This window comes from Macaca nemestrina, chromosome 9, assembly GCF_043159975.1.
Source record: "Macaca nemestrina isolate mMacNem1 chromosome 9, mMacNem.hap1, whole genome shotgun sequence".
Classification (NCBI taxonomy): Eukaryota; Metazoa; Chordata; class Mammalia; order Primates; family Cercopithecidae; genus Macaca; species Macaca nemestrina.
Window position 1 is genome coordinate 85,728,570 of NC_092133.1, and position 18,179 is coordinate 85,746,748.

Genomic DNA, 18,179 nt, shown 5'->3' on the forward strand with positions numbered 1-18,179 from the left:
TTCTCAGGTTTTATCTCCTCCCCAGGGTGCTGCCAGGGGTGGGGTGAGATCCTTTGATCTGCAGGACACAAACCACAGTGTCCACCCCAATTATGGAACTCTTTCTGTTCTTTCTTGCTGCTTCTACACCCCCTAACAAAGACAATTGCTCTCCTTACTTCCTCAGGCCAAACACCTCAATGGATTCAGACTTTAGTAAACAACTTTTTCCTCTCATGTCTGTAACAGAGAATTCCACTAAAGCAAGAGAGCACAAAGAACCATCCCTACCCACCCCTCTTGGGGTGGGAAGGAAAATGAAAGAACACAACAGCAACAGTTGGTGTCTTTTTCCATTCCTCTAAAGCATAAATGACAGAACACCCATTACTACTGCAGTAAGTTATCCTTCTGAAAGACACTGCATTTTTATCCAGAGGGCCCCATTTGCCAGACTTCAGTGTTGGGGATAGTAGAGAAGGATGCGTGTTAAATCTCCACACACTGAGATAATTATGATTTTGGGGGGTTAATCTCGCTAATTAACTGGTTTCCTAATCTTGCATTCCTGCACAAACCAACTCATTCATAATCTGTGTATTGCTGAATTTCATGTACTAATGTTTAAAAAGGATTTTTGCACTGATGTTCAGGAGTTTGGCCTTTCATACTCCTTTCCTGGCTATTTTTCTTGTCAAATTTACGCTAGCATCATAGCATGAGTTGGACAGTGCTTCTCTTCTATGCTATGGAAGAGTTTATGTAGGGATTATTTCTGTTCCCTAGCTAATGTGACAGAACTTGCCACTAAATCCTGTGAGCCCGGTTTTTTCTTGTGAGAAAATTTATTCTCATGAGAATGCACTTCTATTTGTTCTTGGATTATTCTTGGTTTGTTATTTTGCAAGCTGATTTCCCCATTTCATCCAAGTTTCCATTTGTGGGCATCCAGCTGCTCACGAAGGCTCCCTCATGCTCTTCTGAGCAGCCCTTGTGAGTTCTGTGACTCATTTCTAACACTATTTACCTGCATCTTCCTTGCTTTTTCTGCTTCAGCACTATTCACAGATGTTTACTTTTCAGTGTGTCCTATGAACCAACTTTCGACTTTTCCTGTTTCTCCTACTTTTTTTTTGGTTATCATTTCCTTCTACCTTTGGGCTTATTCTGGTGTTCTTTTGCTTAACTTGGATGTCTGTTTCCTTCTTCTTTTACATATAAATTTTTCTGTAATTCGTAAGTTTTATTTTCAGTTTCATTTAGTATGAAATATTTTTCTAATTTCCCTTATAAATTATAGTTGACTCCTAAGTGTTTGAATTTTGAATTTCCATTGTTATAGTGTTTCTGGTCATCTTTGCTATTTACTTCTCACTCTATCAAGGTGACTGTCTGGGTTCTTATCCTTCAAAATTAGTTGAGGTTGACTTCATGGCCCTCAATGTAGTCCCTTCTCATAAATATTCTACATGTGCTTGGAAATAATGCATATTCTCAGAGTGTTAGATTTGATGTTCTATTTATGTCCCTTGGATCGAATTTGTCAATTGTTTCATTCAAATATCCTTTATCATAAATTTTAAAAGTCGGTTTGAAATATCAGTTTTTTGTTTTTGGAATAAACAGGCTTTATTGGGCTCATGGGTCTTGAGGGCCTCTCCACGTTCTTTTCGGCCTCTTTCTGCAGTCTCATGAGCTATTTCTTCTTCTGGTAGCGGGTCTCGGCCTTCTCTTTCTTCTTCTCCTCCAGGGTAGCTGTCACTGCCTGGTACTTCCAGTCAGCCTCTTGAGCCAGGCGCCCCACGTAGGCAAACTCTCTCGTGGGCTTCAAATGCACAGCCTTGCGTGCAGCAGGAACCCCCATCTGGTTTTCCTGTTGTAGGGCAGTGGGATTCCATCGAACACCTCAGGGTCCAGGGCAGCCTAGCCTCGCTGGGTCTTGTGGGCAGCGGGCCCTGCACTGTCTGCTCGAAGAAGCTGCTGGGGGCCAGGAAATTATGGGCCCCTCGTCAGGGTTGGTGTTCATCCGCCTGCGGAAAAAGGCCGGCTACTTCAGCTTATTTCTGTAGAAATTGTCAGAAACGTTGATGCCCTCGCAGCGCACCACCACCTTCCAGCCCAGCAGTACCTGCTTCGCCACAACGGCCGCCAGGTGGCCCAGGAGGTGGCCTCGGCCTCCATCACCGGGACCTGCCCCTCCGCCACCTGCAGCAGCGGCCTGGGAAGTGGAGTATAAGTTCTTGAGAATGATGCATTCAAAATCTCTCGTGATAAAGTGGATGTGTCAATTTCTGTTGAATTTTCCCTTACATATATTTGATGTTATAAGCATCATACCTATTTAGAATTTTTATATTCTTATGGAGTCTAAATTTTTATCATTATATGGTGACCTTTTTATCCCTAGTAGTACATTTTGCCTTTAATAATAATAGTACTATTATTATTATCAGGTTTCTTTTGGTTAGTTTGTGCCTGGGCTTTTTCTTCATCCTTTGGTTTTATCCTTTCTGTGTACTGTCCTTACATTTTTAGGTGTTTTTCTTGTAAACAACAAGGAACCATTTTTGTTGGTTTTACTTTGTTTTTCAATCTAGTGTGGTATTATTTGTCATTTAACTGGAGAATGTCATTTGTTTACACTTTCATAATTATTAATATATTTGGAATGATTTTTACTTAGCTTTTTACTTTTATTCCACTTTTAAAAAACATTTTTGGTCGTATTTTTGAATTGTTTGATTTTTTAAAATTGTGTTTCCTAACTACTAGTATGACATTTAAACTCTCTATGATTAATTTTATAGTAGTTACCCTAGAGTGATTTAACAGGCATACTCATGTTTTTAGTTAAACAGTATCTTTATCCATCCAATTAAGACATCAAGACTTTAAAACTCTTAAATATTTTTGCCCTTTTCTAACTTATACATTACTGTTAGCTAATATTTTAAATTTGTCTCCTGTTAGTAAATCCATCAGATATGACAGTTATTGTTGTTGTTTTATAAAATATTCTTTGGATTTACCTACATGCTTTCAATGTCTGTGCTCACTATTCTTTCTTGCATCTCTATTCTTCCATCTGGGATTCTTTTTTATCTACTCTAGTACCTCCATTAAACTTACCTGTAGTGTGGGTCTATTTGTGATAAACTCTCTTGGATTTTATTTGTCTGAAAATATATTTTCTCCCTAATTGCTGAAAGATAGTTTTGCTGGGTATACATTTATTTGTTGACAGTTATTTTCTCACAGTAAATGGAAGGTCTCCCCAGCTATTGCCTTCCATTGTTGCCCTTTAAAAATCGTTTTTATTTCTCTTCCTTTGAAGGTAATTTGTCATTTTTCTCTGGTGGCTTTTAAGATCACCATTCTCATTCTGTTGCTTTATATCTGTCATATATCTCAGTGTACATTATCTTAAACATTCATTTTGCTTCATATTCATCGGGATTCCTGAATCCCAACTGATGTCTTTTATAAAATATGGATTTTTAAATTATGACCTCTTCTCCATCCCTTTTCCTATTTTGCCATTTTGGAATTAACACAATTAGATGTATGCTTTACTTTTTCATTCTATCTTCCATGTCTCTTAATCTTTCTTTTACATTTTCCATCTCTTTGTCTCTCTGTGCTCTGTTCCACACAGTTTCTTTTGATCTTTCTTAAACCCACTGAATCTCCTACTAGATGTGTCTAATCTGATATATAATCTAGCCATTTAGGTTTTCTTTTTAAAATTTCGATGACAGTATTTTATATTCCTAGATATACTGTTTGGTTCTTTTTCAAATTAACTTGATTTAATAGCCCTTTTACTTGTTCATATCTGTATGTCATTTTTATTTCTTCAAACATAGGAATCATAATTATTTCTTCTTGTGTTTTTTGAGAGTCTGTTGTTTCTGTGACAATCATGGAAGGTTCCTTGTGTGATGTCTAATTTTTGATTGTGAATCTTGCTCCAAGATTTTCCTTTTCTTGGATTCCATGGAAACCATCCTCATTCTGGCCATCCTGCCTTTCTGTAGATATGGGAATGCCTCCATGGGGTCTTAGCTGCACTTTCCAAGCCAGGCCTTGACCAGATTCCCAGGTCCTGATTTTCTTGCTTGTCTTGGGAAGAATTCCTTCTCTGGGTTCCCTGTTCTGTATATTTCAGGGGCAATCCCTGAGGAGGCCTTTTTCTTGGGCGCCCTGATAGCATACAGGTTAACTTAGGATCTTGGTATAGAAACTTGTTCGACTTATTCTACCAACTCTCAGGGGCAGGGGAATATTTGTCAGTACCAAAGGACATTTAGTAAGTGATATCAGGTGAAAAAAAGCAATAGTAATTAGTTGAATGTCTCTGGAGGCTGAACACTAAATATCTATTTATTTTTATTTCCCTCCCAAACTTTGGAATTTTATCAGTAAGGAAACAAAGGCTGAGAAGGGATTAAAAACATGGCCAAAGGTCACACATTTAGTAATTAATAAAGCTAGAATTTGAACCCAGGGCTATCTCCAAAGCCTGCATACATTTGTTTGTGTGTGCCTGTATGTGTACACACGTGTGTGTGCTCTTCCTGTTTTTTTCCTGATACTCCCACAATAATAGTGATAGTTTTCCAAACATCAGACACGACAGCCTGCAGTTTGAAGATCAGGTTCTAACCTATGGACTGCATCAGTCCTGATGTTTTAGAGGTGAGTCTAAATGTCATCCTGGTTTTGTAATGAGTAATTTTTACATTTATAAGAGCCATGTTTCATAAATAGAGCATTTTTTTCCTCCCTAAAAGAGATACATGGCCCTTGGCCTTCCTTAATGGTTAGAGAATAGGAAGTGAAACTCTACTCCCTCCAGGGAGTCTGCAGAGTAAAGGGCATGGCAGTGGGCTGGGAATCAAAGACAGGATGCTCATCTCCACCCCACCACACATGCATGTCCTTGGGCAGGTGGCTTCCCTTAGCTCTGCCTTCTGCAAAGTAGGTCCCCAATCTCCAGGGAGGAGAGAAAGAGGCCATGGGCCTTGGAGTCAGGCTGGCTTGTTCTATGCCTTGGTGGCTGTGTTCTTTGGCCCTGCTACTTTATTTCTCTAATCTTCCATTTCCTGATTTGAAGGCGGACATAATAATAGTATCTATATTGAGGGATGCTGTGAGGCAAGGATTGCAGGTGGTAATGGTGGTAGTTAGAGTGATCACAGCTGCTTCCTAAGTACGTGTGTGCCGGACACCATGCTCAGCTTTTTACGATGGACTATTCTTCAATTCATTTAGTCTTTATGATAACTACAATTTAAGGAACATTTTTAATAACACAGAGGTGACATGTTATGTAATTCCCAAAATATATCTATGGTGCCCAAAATACATCATATATCTCTGTGAAACATACACCATACCAAACAAACACCCCCACACCAAACACACTATATACACATCACACACAAATATACATACACCACATGTACACAGAACACACATACACCACACTGAACATACACCTTACACATACTGGCATATCACACACACCCACACACCACACCACACAGCACCTAGCACGCACACATGAATACACACCACACATACCATCTATATACACTACATACAGACACCACACAGCACACACAAAAACCACACATATATACATACCACATATCCACACTACATACACACACCATAGAATGGAGTGCTTACCCCTCAGCAGCACATCATCCACAGTGCAGGTCTGGAGGTGAAAGTGGAGTGGAAGCAGGGTCAGACTGTGGTGCGCCTTGCATAAATCCTATACGAGACCATTTCACTTTTACCCTATAGGTAATGTGGAGCTAGGGTGGTCTCTGTGCAGGGCTGTGGCATCATGGAGTTATGGGTTGTGAGGACTGCTCTACAATTGGGTCACGTATAGCTCTGAGAAAAGCCCCCTCCAAAGCAGGGCATCTCTGCTCCTTCTTGCTTCTACCTTAGCATATGCCTTCTCCCAGCCCCTGCTAGTTCTCATGGGTTGACATTTATTCCTTATGTCAGCCGAAGGAGCAACCCCAGTCACCTTTACCTTGAGCTTAAGTTGTGGCTATAACTTATAGCCCTAAGGAGACGTCATTTCAACAGGAATGCGGTATGCTCCAGGCAATGGTTAAGGTTTCAGGGGGCACTCTGCAGGCCAGAGCCCTAAACACTCACTCCTCTGGCTCTGCTGCTGGGCGTCCTGCAGCTTCATCCTAATCTTTCCTGTTGAAACAATGTCCCCTGTGGGTATGAGTTGTATCTGTCACTTAAGATTGTTAGGGGTAATTGTTGTGAGTTTGATGGTTGAGCCAGACCATTGAGGAAGGGTGGGGGACAGTGTAGTTCCTGAGCAGTTCACATGAAGGCCACACTAGCCTTTGCAAGGCACAGTTGTGACCCTGTCATTCCCACTTGGAAGCCTCTAGTGCTTCCCCATGGTTACCAGGAGGGAGTCAGACATTGGGAGTGTGGGGCACACAGTCCCAGGGGTCCCACCTGCCCATGGCATCACTCACCTAGCACCTTGCAACCATGTTTCAGACTCAGATTTTGTATATGCCCTTTACTCAACCTGGGATGCCTTTCCTGTCTTCACTCTGCCTGGACAGTTGCTTCTTACGCTTTTGTCTCGGTTTAGATGTCACTTCTTCCAAGAAGCCTCCCCCGGCTGCCCCATCCCATCCTGTGGGCCAAATCAGATCCCACTGCCTCATATCTCCTCAGCACCATCAGCACTGATCACAGTGCAAATCAATGATTAATTGTGTAACCTTCCTTGGTTACTTTTTTTCTTTGGTGCATGTTTGCACACTTGAGCATATCTGAAACCAGGATATGCATTTAAATGGATGCCAAGGACATCAGCCACTTAAGTTGTCTCTTCCCCATCTGCTAATAAAACCACTGTACATCTATCGATTTTTGGCTTCTTACCACTGTGGAGATAAGATGGTGTTCACATTTCTTTCTTCTGCTTCAATGGTGAGGCCCATGTGAGCATGGACTGGGTCTGCAGCTCCTGGTCTGCATCAGGGACCCCCATGAATGGTCACTGAGTCGAATATGGGCATGAATGAATTGAGAAGATGGGCAGGACAGGAGGAAAGGCAAGGAGGGTTGGCAAGGCAGATAGTCTTGGGCTCTCGTGCCTGGTGTCCTGAAGAAACCTGATGTGCAGTGGTCTTGCAACTGCTTCAGATATGGCTGCTCCTGCCTGCTCCTCTTCTGGGATCCCACTATTAGAGACATGAATGGAGCATTATGCTTGTTTGGTGGGTGCCCTGGCAAGGGCAGCCCCAGAAATTGAGAGGACATAGAGAAGTGCACCTAATGAGGTCTGGGGAGGAGGTCAGCGAGGTTTTCCTGGATGAGGAGACCACTGAGCTAAACATTTAAAGATGAGAGTTATCTGGTCTGAAATGGGTTGAGGAGGCATAAAGGTGAGACGCAAAATCAGCTGTCTGGAATAAGGTTTGTTCCTTCCTTCTGTAGGCATTGCTCGGACTTCAAGCTCTAGTAGGGCTTTAAGCTATAGGGATGGATGGGCAGAGATGATGGCCAGAAAGGAGAAGAGCAAAGGAGCTGTCAGTCCCTCCTTCCAGCGATGGCAGTAGCTTGAACAGGAGAACATTTTGAGAACTATTTAGGACATAACTTTGCCTGGCCTTGGTAATCGATTTGATGAGAGTGTGAGAGAGACTGGTTGGTGCCAGCCCCTGAGAGAGAAGCCCTGGAGGTTTGGAAGAGGATGGTGGCTGTCTGGAGTAATCAGCATGGACTGTGCAAATGAGACCACTTTGCTTTTAGTTTTCTAATGCATCCCTCAAGTATCCACAGGCCTTAGTAACAGGAGATAGGTATTAATCTTGCCCCCTGAAGTTTGATAGAGTCCATATAGGGGACAGTCTGTCTGACTTTCATATCTAAGCAGGACAAATACCAGGATTGGAGCAGTCATCCTCTCTGATGTGCAGCTGCTGTGGGTGGCAGGATTTTATAGCCAAGCTCAGGGGCTGTGTGACATGATGAGGCTTCACTGGTTCACATCCTGCAAAGGCCCCTAGGCTTCTTCAAATGAGATGCAAAATTTGGCCAAGCATGCCTCACACATCCACTGGCTCCCAAAGATACAAGTGCTTTGGGATTCGTACTTTTGATTACAACTTTCTGTTGTACCCACAGGTCCCTTGTGAGATACGAGCTATCTGGGAACACCAGGTCAGGTGGGGGATCAGTGTCTGCCATCCTTGGGATTCAGAACCTTGTCTCCATTCCTGCTCTGTCAATCCCTACCACACAGCAATGCTTCTCATAGTGTGGCCTGTAGACCACCTGCATCAGAATTTGTTGTAGAGTTGCACAAAAATACAGTTGTGTAAACTAGATTTCCTGAATCACAAATCCCTGGGGTTGAAATTTACGGTTCTGTTTTTAAAAAGGTTCTCTTGTTATGCGTAAGCACATTAAAGTTTGAGAACTACTCCAGGTGCTAGACATCTTTTTCTTGAAAAAATAGTAAAAAAAAAAACTTAGCTTTTTTCACCGAGGTGAGATTCACAGAACATAAAATTAATAATCTTAAAGCAAACAATTCCATAGAATTTAATGCATTCACAGTGTTGTGCAAAGAACACTTCTGTCTAATTCAAAACATTTTTATCACCCCAAAAGGAAAAGCTATACTCATTCTCATTCTTTTCCCCAATCCCTGGGCTACTACCAATCTGCTTTGGGGATTAACCTATTCTGGATAAATGATGTATAAATGGAATCATATAATTGGTTTCCTTTGACGTTTGACTTCTTTCAGGTAGCTTAATATTTTTGAGGTTCACTTACATTGTAATTTATATCAGTACTTCTTACCTTTTTGCGATAAAATAATATTCCATCATATGGGTACACACCATAATTTGTTTATCCATTCATTTGTTGATGAACATTTGGGTTATTTCCTTTGGTTCTTGTAAATAGTGTTGCTATGAACATTCATGTTCATGTATTTATTTGAGTACTTGTTTTGAATTCTTCAGATTATATGCCTAGGAGTAGAATTGTAGCTCAATTCAATAGAATTGTAGGAACTGTCAAACTGCCTATTTTCTCAGCAGCTGAACCAATTTTACATACCCAACAGCAACATAAGAGGATTTCAATTTCTCCACAGGCTTGCCAATATTTATTTTCCTTTTTAAAAAATTTTTTAGACATTCTAATGGATATGGAGTGTTATCTCATTGTGATTTTGATTTTCATTTCTCTAATGGCTAATAATGTTGATTGTTTTCATGTGCTTGTTGGCCATTTGTACATCTTTTTTGGGGAAATGTCTATTCAAGGGCTTGGCCCATTTTTTAATTGGATTGTTTCTCTTTTTGTTGCCAAGTTGTATGAATTCTGTATATAATGTGGGTACTAGACTTTTATAAGAAATATGATTTGCAAATATTTTCTCTCATTCCATAGATTCTCCTTTCATTTTCTTAATAATGTCCTTTGATGGCCCAAAATTTTCAGTTTTGATGAAGTCCAATTTATCCATTTTTTCTTCTGTTACTTGTGCTTTTGGCATTATATGTAAAAATCCATTGCCAAATCCAAGGTTATAAAAATTTACCACTGTGTTTTCTGCTACAAATTTTGTTTTGGCTCTTATGTTTAGATCATTAATTCATTTTGAGTTAATTTTTGTATATGACAAGGGGTCAGGGTTCAGCTTCATTCTTTTGCTTATAACTGTTCAATTGCTCTGGTACCACTAGTTGAAGAGTCCCTTCTTAAATTGTCCTTGTACCCTTATTGAAAATCAAGGGGCCATAGATACATGAGTTTATTTGTGGATTCTCAATCCTATTTCATTGGTCTCTGTATTTATCCTTATGTCAGTTCCACTCTGTTTTGATTATGTAGCTTTGTAGTAGGTTTTGAACTCTGGAAATGTGAATTCTCCAACTTTATCTTTTAAAATATTGTTTTGGCTTCTTAGGGTTTCCTACAATTCCACGTGAATTTGAAGGTCAGCTGTCACCATTTGGCATGCTGCTAGCTGTGGGCTTTTCATAAATGCCCTTTGTCATGCTGAGGAAGTTACTATCTATTTCTAGTTTTTGGAGTGTTTTTATCATGAAAGAGTTTGAGATTTTGTCAAATGCTCTTTATGAGTCAAATCAAATGATCATCTGTTTTTTTGCCTTTGTCTATTAATGTGGTATATTTTGTTGATTGGTTTTCTTATGTTGAACCACTCTTGCATTTCTTGTATAAATCATACTTGGTCATGGCATATAATCCTTTTAATATGCTGTTGAATTTAGTTTGCTAGCATTTTGCTTAGGATTTTGCATGTATATTCATAAGGGACATTGATCCCTTGGATATTGGTAGTTTTTTTTTTTGTTGTTGTTTGTTTTTCTGTATTGTCTTTGTGTGGCTTCAGTATCAGAGTAAAAATACAGGCTTTCTTGCCGTTCCTGGAATATGCCAGATGTACTCCTACTTCAGGGCTTTTGCAATGGCTCTTCCCTTTGCTTGAAATGCTTTTCCCATGGATGTCTGCATCCCCTCTTTCAGTTTTGCCCTTCTTAAAGAGGCCAAACCTGCCACTCAAATTAAAATTGCAGATTACTCTCCTTCTCCATATAAGCACTCTCAATTCTCCTTTCTTGGCTCTTTTTTTCTCAATAGCACTTATCATTTCTTATTCATTATGATATTGTTATTATTGATACATTGTATATAATAATTATTAATTTTAATTTACTTATTTATTATGTTTATCTTTGTGTCTACACTCTTCCCCTCACACTCAGGTCATGGATTTTAGTTTGTTTAGTTTACAGATACATCCAGAGTGCCTGAATAGTGCCTGGAAAATAATAAAAGGTCAATAAGTATTTGCTCAGTTGATTTGAATAAATTACCCCCAAGCACAAGAAACACTCCTGAGTGCCTTAGCTACTCTGAGGACTAAAAACAATCTCACTTTGCATGTGAAAGCAGCAATATGGGCAAGGTGTTGGAAAATCAAATCGGATGCTGGTAATTTGGGATTAGCCTGTAGTTTATTATTATTATTTCAATTCACACAAAGTAAAAGTTTCTTTTTTTGGCCTACAGTTCTATGGGTTTTAATTCATGTGTAGAGCCACATGACTACCACCACAATAAAGAAACAGAACAATCCCTTCACCTCGAATAGTTCCCAGCTATTGCCCCACATAGTAAAACCTTTTCTCCACCCCATCCCTGCAACCACGGATCTTTCTCTGTAGTTTGTCTTTCCAGAATACCATATACATGGAAGCATACATGTGTAATCTTTTGAGCCTGGCTTCTTTCACTCAGCATAAGACCTTTGAGATTCACTCATTTTGTGTGTATCAGTAGTTCATACATTTCTGTTGCTGAGTAGTTTTGCATTGTAGGGACGCAAATGTTTTGTCTCAGCCTATAGCTTATCTATTCATCTTTAAACAAGGTCTTTCTCAGATTAAGGTTTTAAATTTTGATGAAGTCCAAATCATCATTTGTCTCTACTTTTATGGATTGCGCTTTTATGTCATATCTAAGATCCCTTTGCCTAACTGATGGTGATGAAGATTTTCTCCTATGTTTTCTTCTAAAAGTTTTACAGGTCTGTAATCCATTTTGAGCTACTTTTTGTACAATGTGTGAAGTTTAGGTTGTGATTCACTTTTTGTTTGTTTGTTTTTGCTTATGGATGTCCAATTCTTCCAATGCCATTAGTTGAAAATATTATCTTTTTTCCATTGAAATGTCTTTATAACTTTGTAAAAACTGCTTAGCCATATTTGTATAGGTCTTTGGACACTATTTGATTTCATTGACTTATGTGTCTAGCTTTTCACCAATACTGTCTTGATTACTGTGGCTTTGTAAGATATCAAATGGGAACTCTCCAAAGTTATTCTTCTTTCTCAAATTTGCTGTGGTGATTTCAATTCTATACATTTGGCTGTCCTGATAGAACCTCATTATTTTATATGTAGCTAGGTATTATTTGCTGTGGTTGAGGATTTTTGCACCTATGTTCATTAGGAATACTGACTTTTATATGTTGACTATTATTCGAGACTGTTAAATTTAATGATTTGTTCTAGAAGTTTTCTTTTTTTAATGGATTCTTTGGGATTTTCTAGGAAGACAATCTCATCGTCTGTGACTAGTGCCAGTTTTTGATACTCCTTTCCAATCCATATGTTCCATCCAATAGAAATGGGATATTACATCCAATAGAAATGGAGACATCCCTGCCTTGTTCTTAATCTTAGGGAGAAATTCTTCAGTCTTTGCTATTGAATATAACATCAGCTATGGGATTTTTGTAGATGTCCATTATTAGGTTGTAAACAATCCCTTTGAATTTACTGAGTTTTTTTTTTTTGTCATGAGCAGATTTTGAATCTTTAAAATGCTTTTTATATTAAATGATACTGTCATGTGATTTTATTAATATGGATCATGTTGACTAATTTTTGAATATTGAACTTGCCTTGCATTTATGGGTAGTCCAATTGGCCATAGTATCCTCGTCGTTTTATATATATCTGGGTATTGCTGATTGTTGAGGATTTTTGCACCTATGTTCATTAGGGGTACTGACATGTAGTTTTTTTATACTGTGTTTTTCTGTTTTCAATATCAGGGTAATTCTGGCTTTATAAAATGAATTGGGAAGTGTTCCCTTCTCTTGTGTTTTTAAAAGAAGTTGTGTAGAACTGGTGTTATTTCTCTTAAATGTATGGTAGAATTTGCTGGTGAAAACACTGAGCCTCAAGTTTTCTTTGTGGAAAGGTTTTTAGCTACATATTCAGTTTTTGTAATAGCTATAAATGATTTAGGTAACTTATTTCTTCTTGTTCAGTTTGGTAATTCGTGGCTTTGAAGAAAACTATTTGAAGGTAGTTTGTGACTTTGAAGGAACAATTACTGAGAGGAGAGTGTTGAAGTCTCCAGCTATAATTGTGAATTTGGCCATTTAATCAAAGTTGTCAAATGTATGTGTACATAGTTATTTGCAGTATTTTCTTATCCTTTTAATGTCTGTGGGGTCTGTAGCAGCATTTTCTCTTTCATTCCTGATATTGATTATTTGTGTCTTCTTCCATTGTTTTCTTTGTTAGCGTAGCTAGTGACTTTTCAATTTTTAAAATGTTTTCAAAGAACTGGATTTTTACTTGTTGTTTTTGCTATTATTTTTTGGTTTTTAATTTAATTGATTTTTCTTTATTATTGCATGTCTTCTGCTTACTTTGGGCTTATTTTTCTCTTTTTAAAAATAGTATATTAGTGTGGAAGCTTAGATTGTTGATATGAGACCTTTTTTCTTTTGTAATGTAAGCATTTAATCCTATAAATGTCCCTCTAAGCACTGCTATGGAAGCATTCTACACATTTTTCTACGTATTCTTTTAAATTTAAGAAATTTTTAAAAATTTTTCTTGAAACTTTCTCTTCGACCCATAAGTTATTTTAATTCCCAAGTACTTGGCGAATTTAAAGTTATCTTTCTATTATTTTCTTTAAATTAATTCTGTATGGCCAGAGAACATACTTTGTATGACTTTATATGTTTGAAATGTTTTAAAGTTTGTTTCATGATCCAAGTTTGTTGTATAGCCTATTTTGACAAATGTTCTTTGGGAAATACTTGAGAAGAATATATATTCTGTAGTTGTTGGGAGGAATCTGTTATAAATGCCAATTACACCAGTTGGTTGATGGTGCTGTTCAGTTCTATACATTTCACGATTTTCTGTCTGCTTTATTAATTACTGAGAGAAGAGTGTTGAGCTCTCTAACTATAATTGTGGATTTGGCCATTTGTCCTTTCAGATCTATGAGATTTTCTTTATGAACTGTGATGCTCTGTTGTAAAGTGCAAACACATTTTGAATCATTATGTCTCTTTTAATCATCATATCATATAATCTGTTTATTCCAAGTCATTTCCTTGCTCTAAAGTCTGTTTTCCCTGATATGAATAGAGTCACACCAGCTTTCTTTTGATTACTGTTAGCATGATATACACTTTTCTATCCTGTTACTTTTAACCTATCTATATCACAATATTTAATGATGGCATATAGCTTTGTTTTTATTTCTTTCCATTCTGACAATATGTGTCTATCAATTTTTAATGTGTTTGAATTATTGATGTGCTTGAATTTAGGTTCAGGATTTTATTATTTGTTTTCTATTCTTTTACTCTTTTTTTTTTTTGTTCCTCCACTTCTCTTTGCTTGCCTTTTTGTGGACAATTTGAATATATTTTAGTATTCAATTTGAATTTATCTACTGAATTTTTTGACTCTCCTTTTTTTGTCTAGGTTTTTTTTTTTGTGCTTTCAATAGGGACTGCAGTATACTTACTTAACTTTTAACAGTCTACTTAGAATTAACATTTTACTACTTCAAATGGATTATGGAAAGCTTACCTCTATGCAGTTCCCTCTATCCTTCCCTATTTTTGTTGTGGTTGTCTTATGTATTACATCTAATACAATGTCACTTTCAAGCATCATACTTACATTTAAGAACTTAAGAGAAGAACGATAATAGTGTATTATATTTATCCAAATATTTACCATTTCTGTTGCTCTTTCTTCATCCCTGAAGTTTCCTTTCATTATTTTGTTATTATTTTCTTACCATCTGAAGAAATTTTTAAAGTATTATTCTTAGAACAAGTCTGATGGCAAGAATCTGTCTTCCTTCCTCTGGGAATGCATTTACTTTGCCTTCATTCTGGAAGCATGTGGATATGGAATTCTGTGTGTATTTTTGTAGCACTTTAAAAATGTTTCCCTGACTTATGCTTTCTTATGAGAAAATCCACAGTCATTCGAATTGTCATTCCCCTAAATGTAATGTGTTGTTTTTCTCTGGCTGCTTTCAAGATTTTTAAAATTTTCTTTTGTGTCCAGCAGTTTGATTATGTTGTGTCTGGACATAATTTTTTTGTTTATTTTATTTGGGTTTTGCTAAGCTTCTGGAATCTTTAAGGTTATGTATTTCACCAGCTTTGAAGAAAGAATCACTAAAAACTTCTCAAACATTTTTTCTTTCATACCATACTCTTTCTCTTCTCCTTGGAGGATTCTAATGACAGAAATGTTAGATCCTTTGTTACACATGACCTGAGTCTGTCTTTATTTTTAGTAATCTTTTTCGTTTTTGTTGTTCAGATTAGGCAACTTGTGTTGCTCCATCTTCATATTCATGGACTCTCATCTCATTCTCCTGTTATTCTCAGTCAGTAAGTTTAAACAAATTTCAGTTTTTGCTTTTATTTGATTCTTTTTTATTGCTTCCATTTCTTTACTGAAACTTTCTATTTTTCACTTACTTGAAAAATGTTCACTCTTACTTCTTGGAATTGGGTTAATAACTGCTTTAAGGGTTTCGTCTGATAGTTCCAACGTCTGTGACATCTCAGCCTTGGCATCTGTTGGTTGTCTTTTTCCACTTGAGATGTTGAAACTTCCCTGGTTCATTCTATGTTGAGCAATTTCAGGTTGTATTCTGGCCATTTTGAATCTTATCTTATGAACTCTGGTCCTTGTTGTCATCTTATAGAGAATGTTAAGGAATATATATATATATATATTTAAGGCACAGAACTAACTCACTTAGGTTCAGGTTGCAAGTTTCTGCCCACCTTCCCTGGACTCTCTGGTTCCAGTATCAGTTCAGTTTTCAAAGACTTTGCAGGGAGATTTGATGTGCCCTCACTTGCCTCATGCAGTAGCTGGTTGTGTGTGGTGTTTTACCTCCTAGTTAGGGACAGATGCACATGCACAGTCAGAACTGAGCCCAGAGGTTAATATACAACTTTGTGGTTACACTTTCCTCAGCTTCCTCTTCTTCATCCTCTTCTTAATACTTGCTCATTCTCAGGGGGTCCCTTCCTGCTCTGTCTAGAAAGTCGGGGCTTTCATTTCTCTGTTCTTCCCTGTGTCACTAGTATCTGTCTCTGGGGCCACATAGTGAGGGGAGAATGGGGGAAAACAGCTATGGGGATTTTACCTACACTCTTGGGACTACAGTTCCTCTGGTTGGACAGAAAGTTTCTCCTCACTGAGAGTTTTAGAGCCTGCCTGGCTGCTGCTGCTGTTACTGCTGCTGAGGGAATTGACTGAAAGAAGGGTTGAGAAAGAATGGGGAAACCAAACAAAGAAAATCCCAGGGGATTTCCTCCATGCACATTGACCTGTAGAACTTCCTTTCCTGCTCCTCAGACCAGAAACAGAGGACTTCTGTTGGAGCTCTTTCCATCATGCTACACTTTGTGCACAGTTGCGAGTTTAAGGCTACCTGTGAGTTCACACCAGGGGATGATACAGAAGGGAAGGCCATGAAACTCATTGCCACTTCCTGGTGCTTGAATTTGGTTACCTTTTCTGCTACCATTTACTTCCTAGAGTCCTCCAAGAGCTGCTCCATGAATTCTATGTGTTTTAGTCACATTCAGTATTCAGGGGGTGGGACATAGCCTAGTGTGCTTACACCACTTTGAAGGGACCCAGAAGCCCGTGTGTGTGTGTGTGTGTGTGTGTGTGTGTGTTCAATATGAAATCAGAGCTTCTCAATCTCCCACATATCTAGAGAGAAGGGAAGAAAACCAGGAAACTAACTTCGCTGAGCATCAACTATGGATCAGGCACTGTACCTTGGAGCACAAATGTGTTTTTCTATGACTGTAGGGGGAAAGTGTGGTATTGTCAATGCCATTTACAGTGGGGGAAATTAGGCTCGACAACGTAGTTCAACATCATCTAGGTAATAAGTAGTAGACAGGGTGTGTACCATGGTCTGTCTCAGAAAGAAAGATCCAGGAAGCTCAGTGAAAAGAGAAAAAAACTGACAGGTCCGGGTCTGATGTCTGACTCTCCCTCTCTCTGCAGGATGGAGGAGGGGGATGCTGCAATCATGCATCCCGGGGTCGTGTGCATCATGGTGAGGCTGCTGCCTCGGTTGTACCACGAAGATCACCCACAGGTACCTGGTGTTGAATATACGTGTTTTGTCATCTTCATATGACTGATCTCTCAAATGCCCTCTAACCCAAGACAGCTTTTTTCCTTTTGTCTGTGCCTTCAGTGCCCTGTGTTAGCAGAGCTCCCCATGGGAAACACCTATAGTGGGAAAGTACCAGGGTGTCCTGGACACTTGACTGAGTTGTGCCCACCCTTGCAAGGCCATCCAAAACAGATCACTTCTGTTGAAAAAGCTACCTTCTAAGAACAACAACCAAACAACAACAACAACAAAAAAACAACTGAAAGTAATTGAACTATCATGAGGCAAGTCCCAGGTGCTAAGCTCAGCACCTGGCATTGGTGGGAAGTCCTTTGCTTCCTGGCATGTTCATCTCTCTCCTGGATGCTGGCTGAGATTCTGGCCCTGTGCTCTGTGCAGTTCATGCACAGCTAGCAAGATGAGCATAGACACTGTCCGCAGAGCCTGCCTCTATGATGGGGAGAAGGAGGTAGTGACAGTGCAGACAGACTAAATAAATGAGTTCACAAATGAATATGTAATTATGAATTGTGACAAGTGATATTACAGGGAAAAAACAGGGTGCTGAGGGAGAAGAATGAGAATGGAGGCAGGAACAGACCTCATTCAATCTAATTTAGATAAAGGATTGGAGGTCAGGGAAGCCGTCTCTAGATGGTGACATGTAAGCAGAGCCCTGAAGGGTGAGTAGCTAGTATGAGCTGGGTGGGAAGGGGCCTGCTGTTGGTGGCTAGGGCAGGAGCAAATTGGGAGAGCCAGGAGCAAGGGCTCCCTGGTCAGGCGATGATGGGGATGATGGGGCATGCAGGCTTTTGGGAGCCTTGACAATGCACATGATAACAAGAAGCCTCTCTCACGTGAGTGGAAGGTGACATGATCAGATTTTGTATTAAAGACATTGCATTGGCTGCTTGGTGGAGAATGGACAGGGAATGAGGGTTGAGGGGAAGAGGCAAGGGGCAAGAGTTACGAGGCTCTGCCTGCAGTCTAGGTGATGTGTGGTGATAGCTGGATTAGGGTGGTGTCTGTGGGAAGGTGTGAAGAAAGGAATTAAGAGACCTGTTCGGAGGCAGAACCACAGGCTTCCGAGAAGAGGAGGCTACAGGTAATGAGAAGACAAAGAGCCAAGGCGACTCTCAAGTGTCTGTCCTGGC

At 39.1% G+C, this 18,179-nt stretch overlaps 1 protein-coding gene and 1 pseudogene across 15 annotated transcripts in view; one reads left to right on the plus strand and one right to left on the minus strand.

The window, feature by feature from the left end:
* The window catches only part of LOC105486657 (WDFY family member 4), a 295,688-nt gene that overhangs the window by 59,360 nt on the left and 218,149 nt on the right, over positions 1-18,179 (plus strand). For all 15 annotated transcript variants that reach the window (XM_071069969.1, XM_071069968.1, XM_011749639.3 and 12 more), the window contains one exon: positions 16,911-17,004. In XM_071069969.1, the coding sequence (XP_070926070.1) occupies positions 16,911-17,004 (94 nt within the window). The remainder of the gene's footprint in view (positions 1-16,910; positions 17,005-18,179) is intronic.
* Positions 1,559-8,229, minus strand: LOC105486651 (large ribosomal subunit protein uL13-like; annotated as a pseudogene).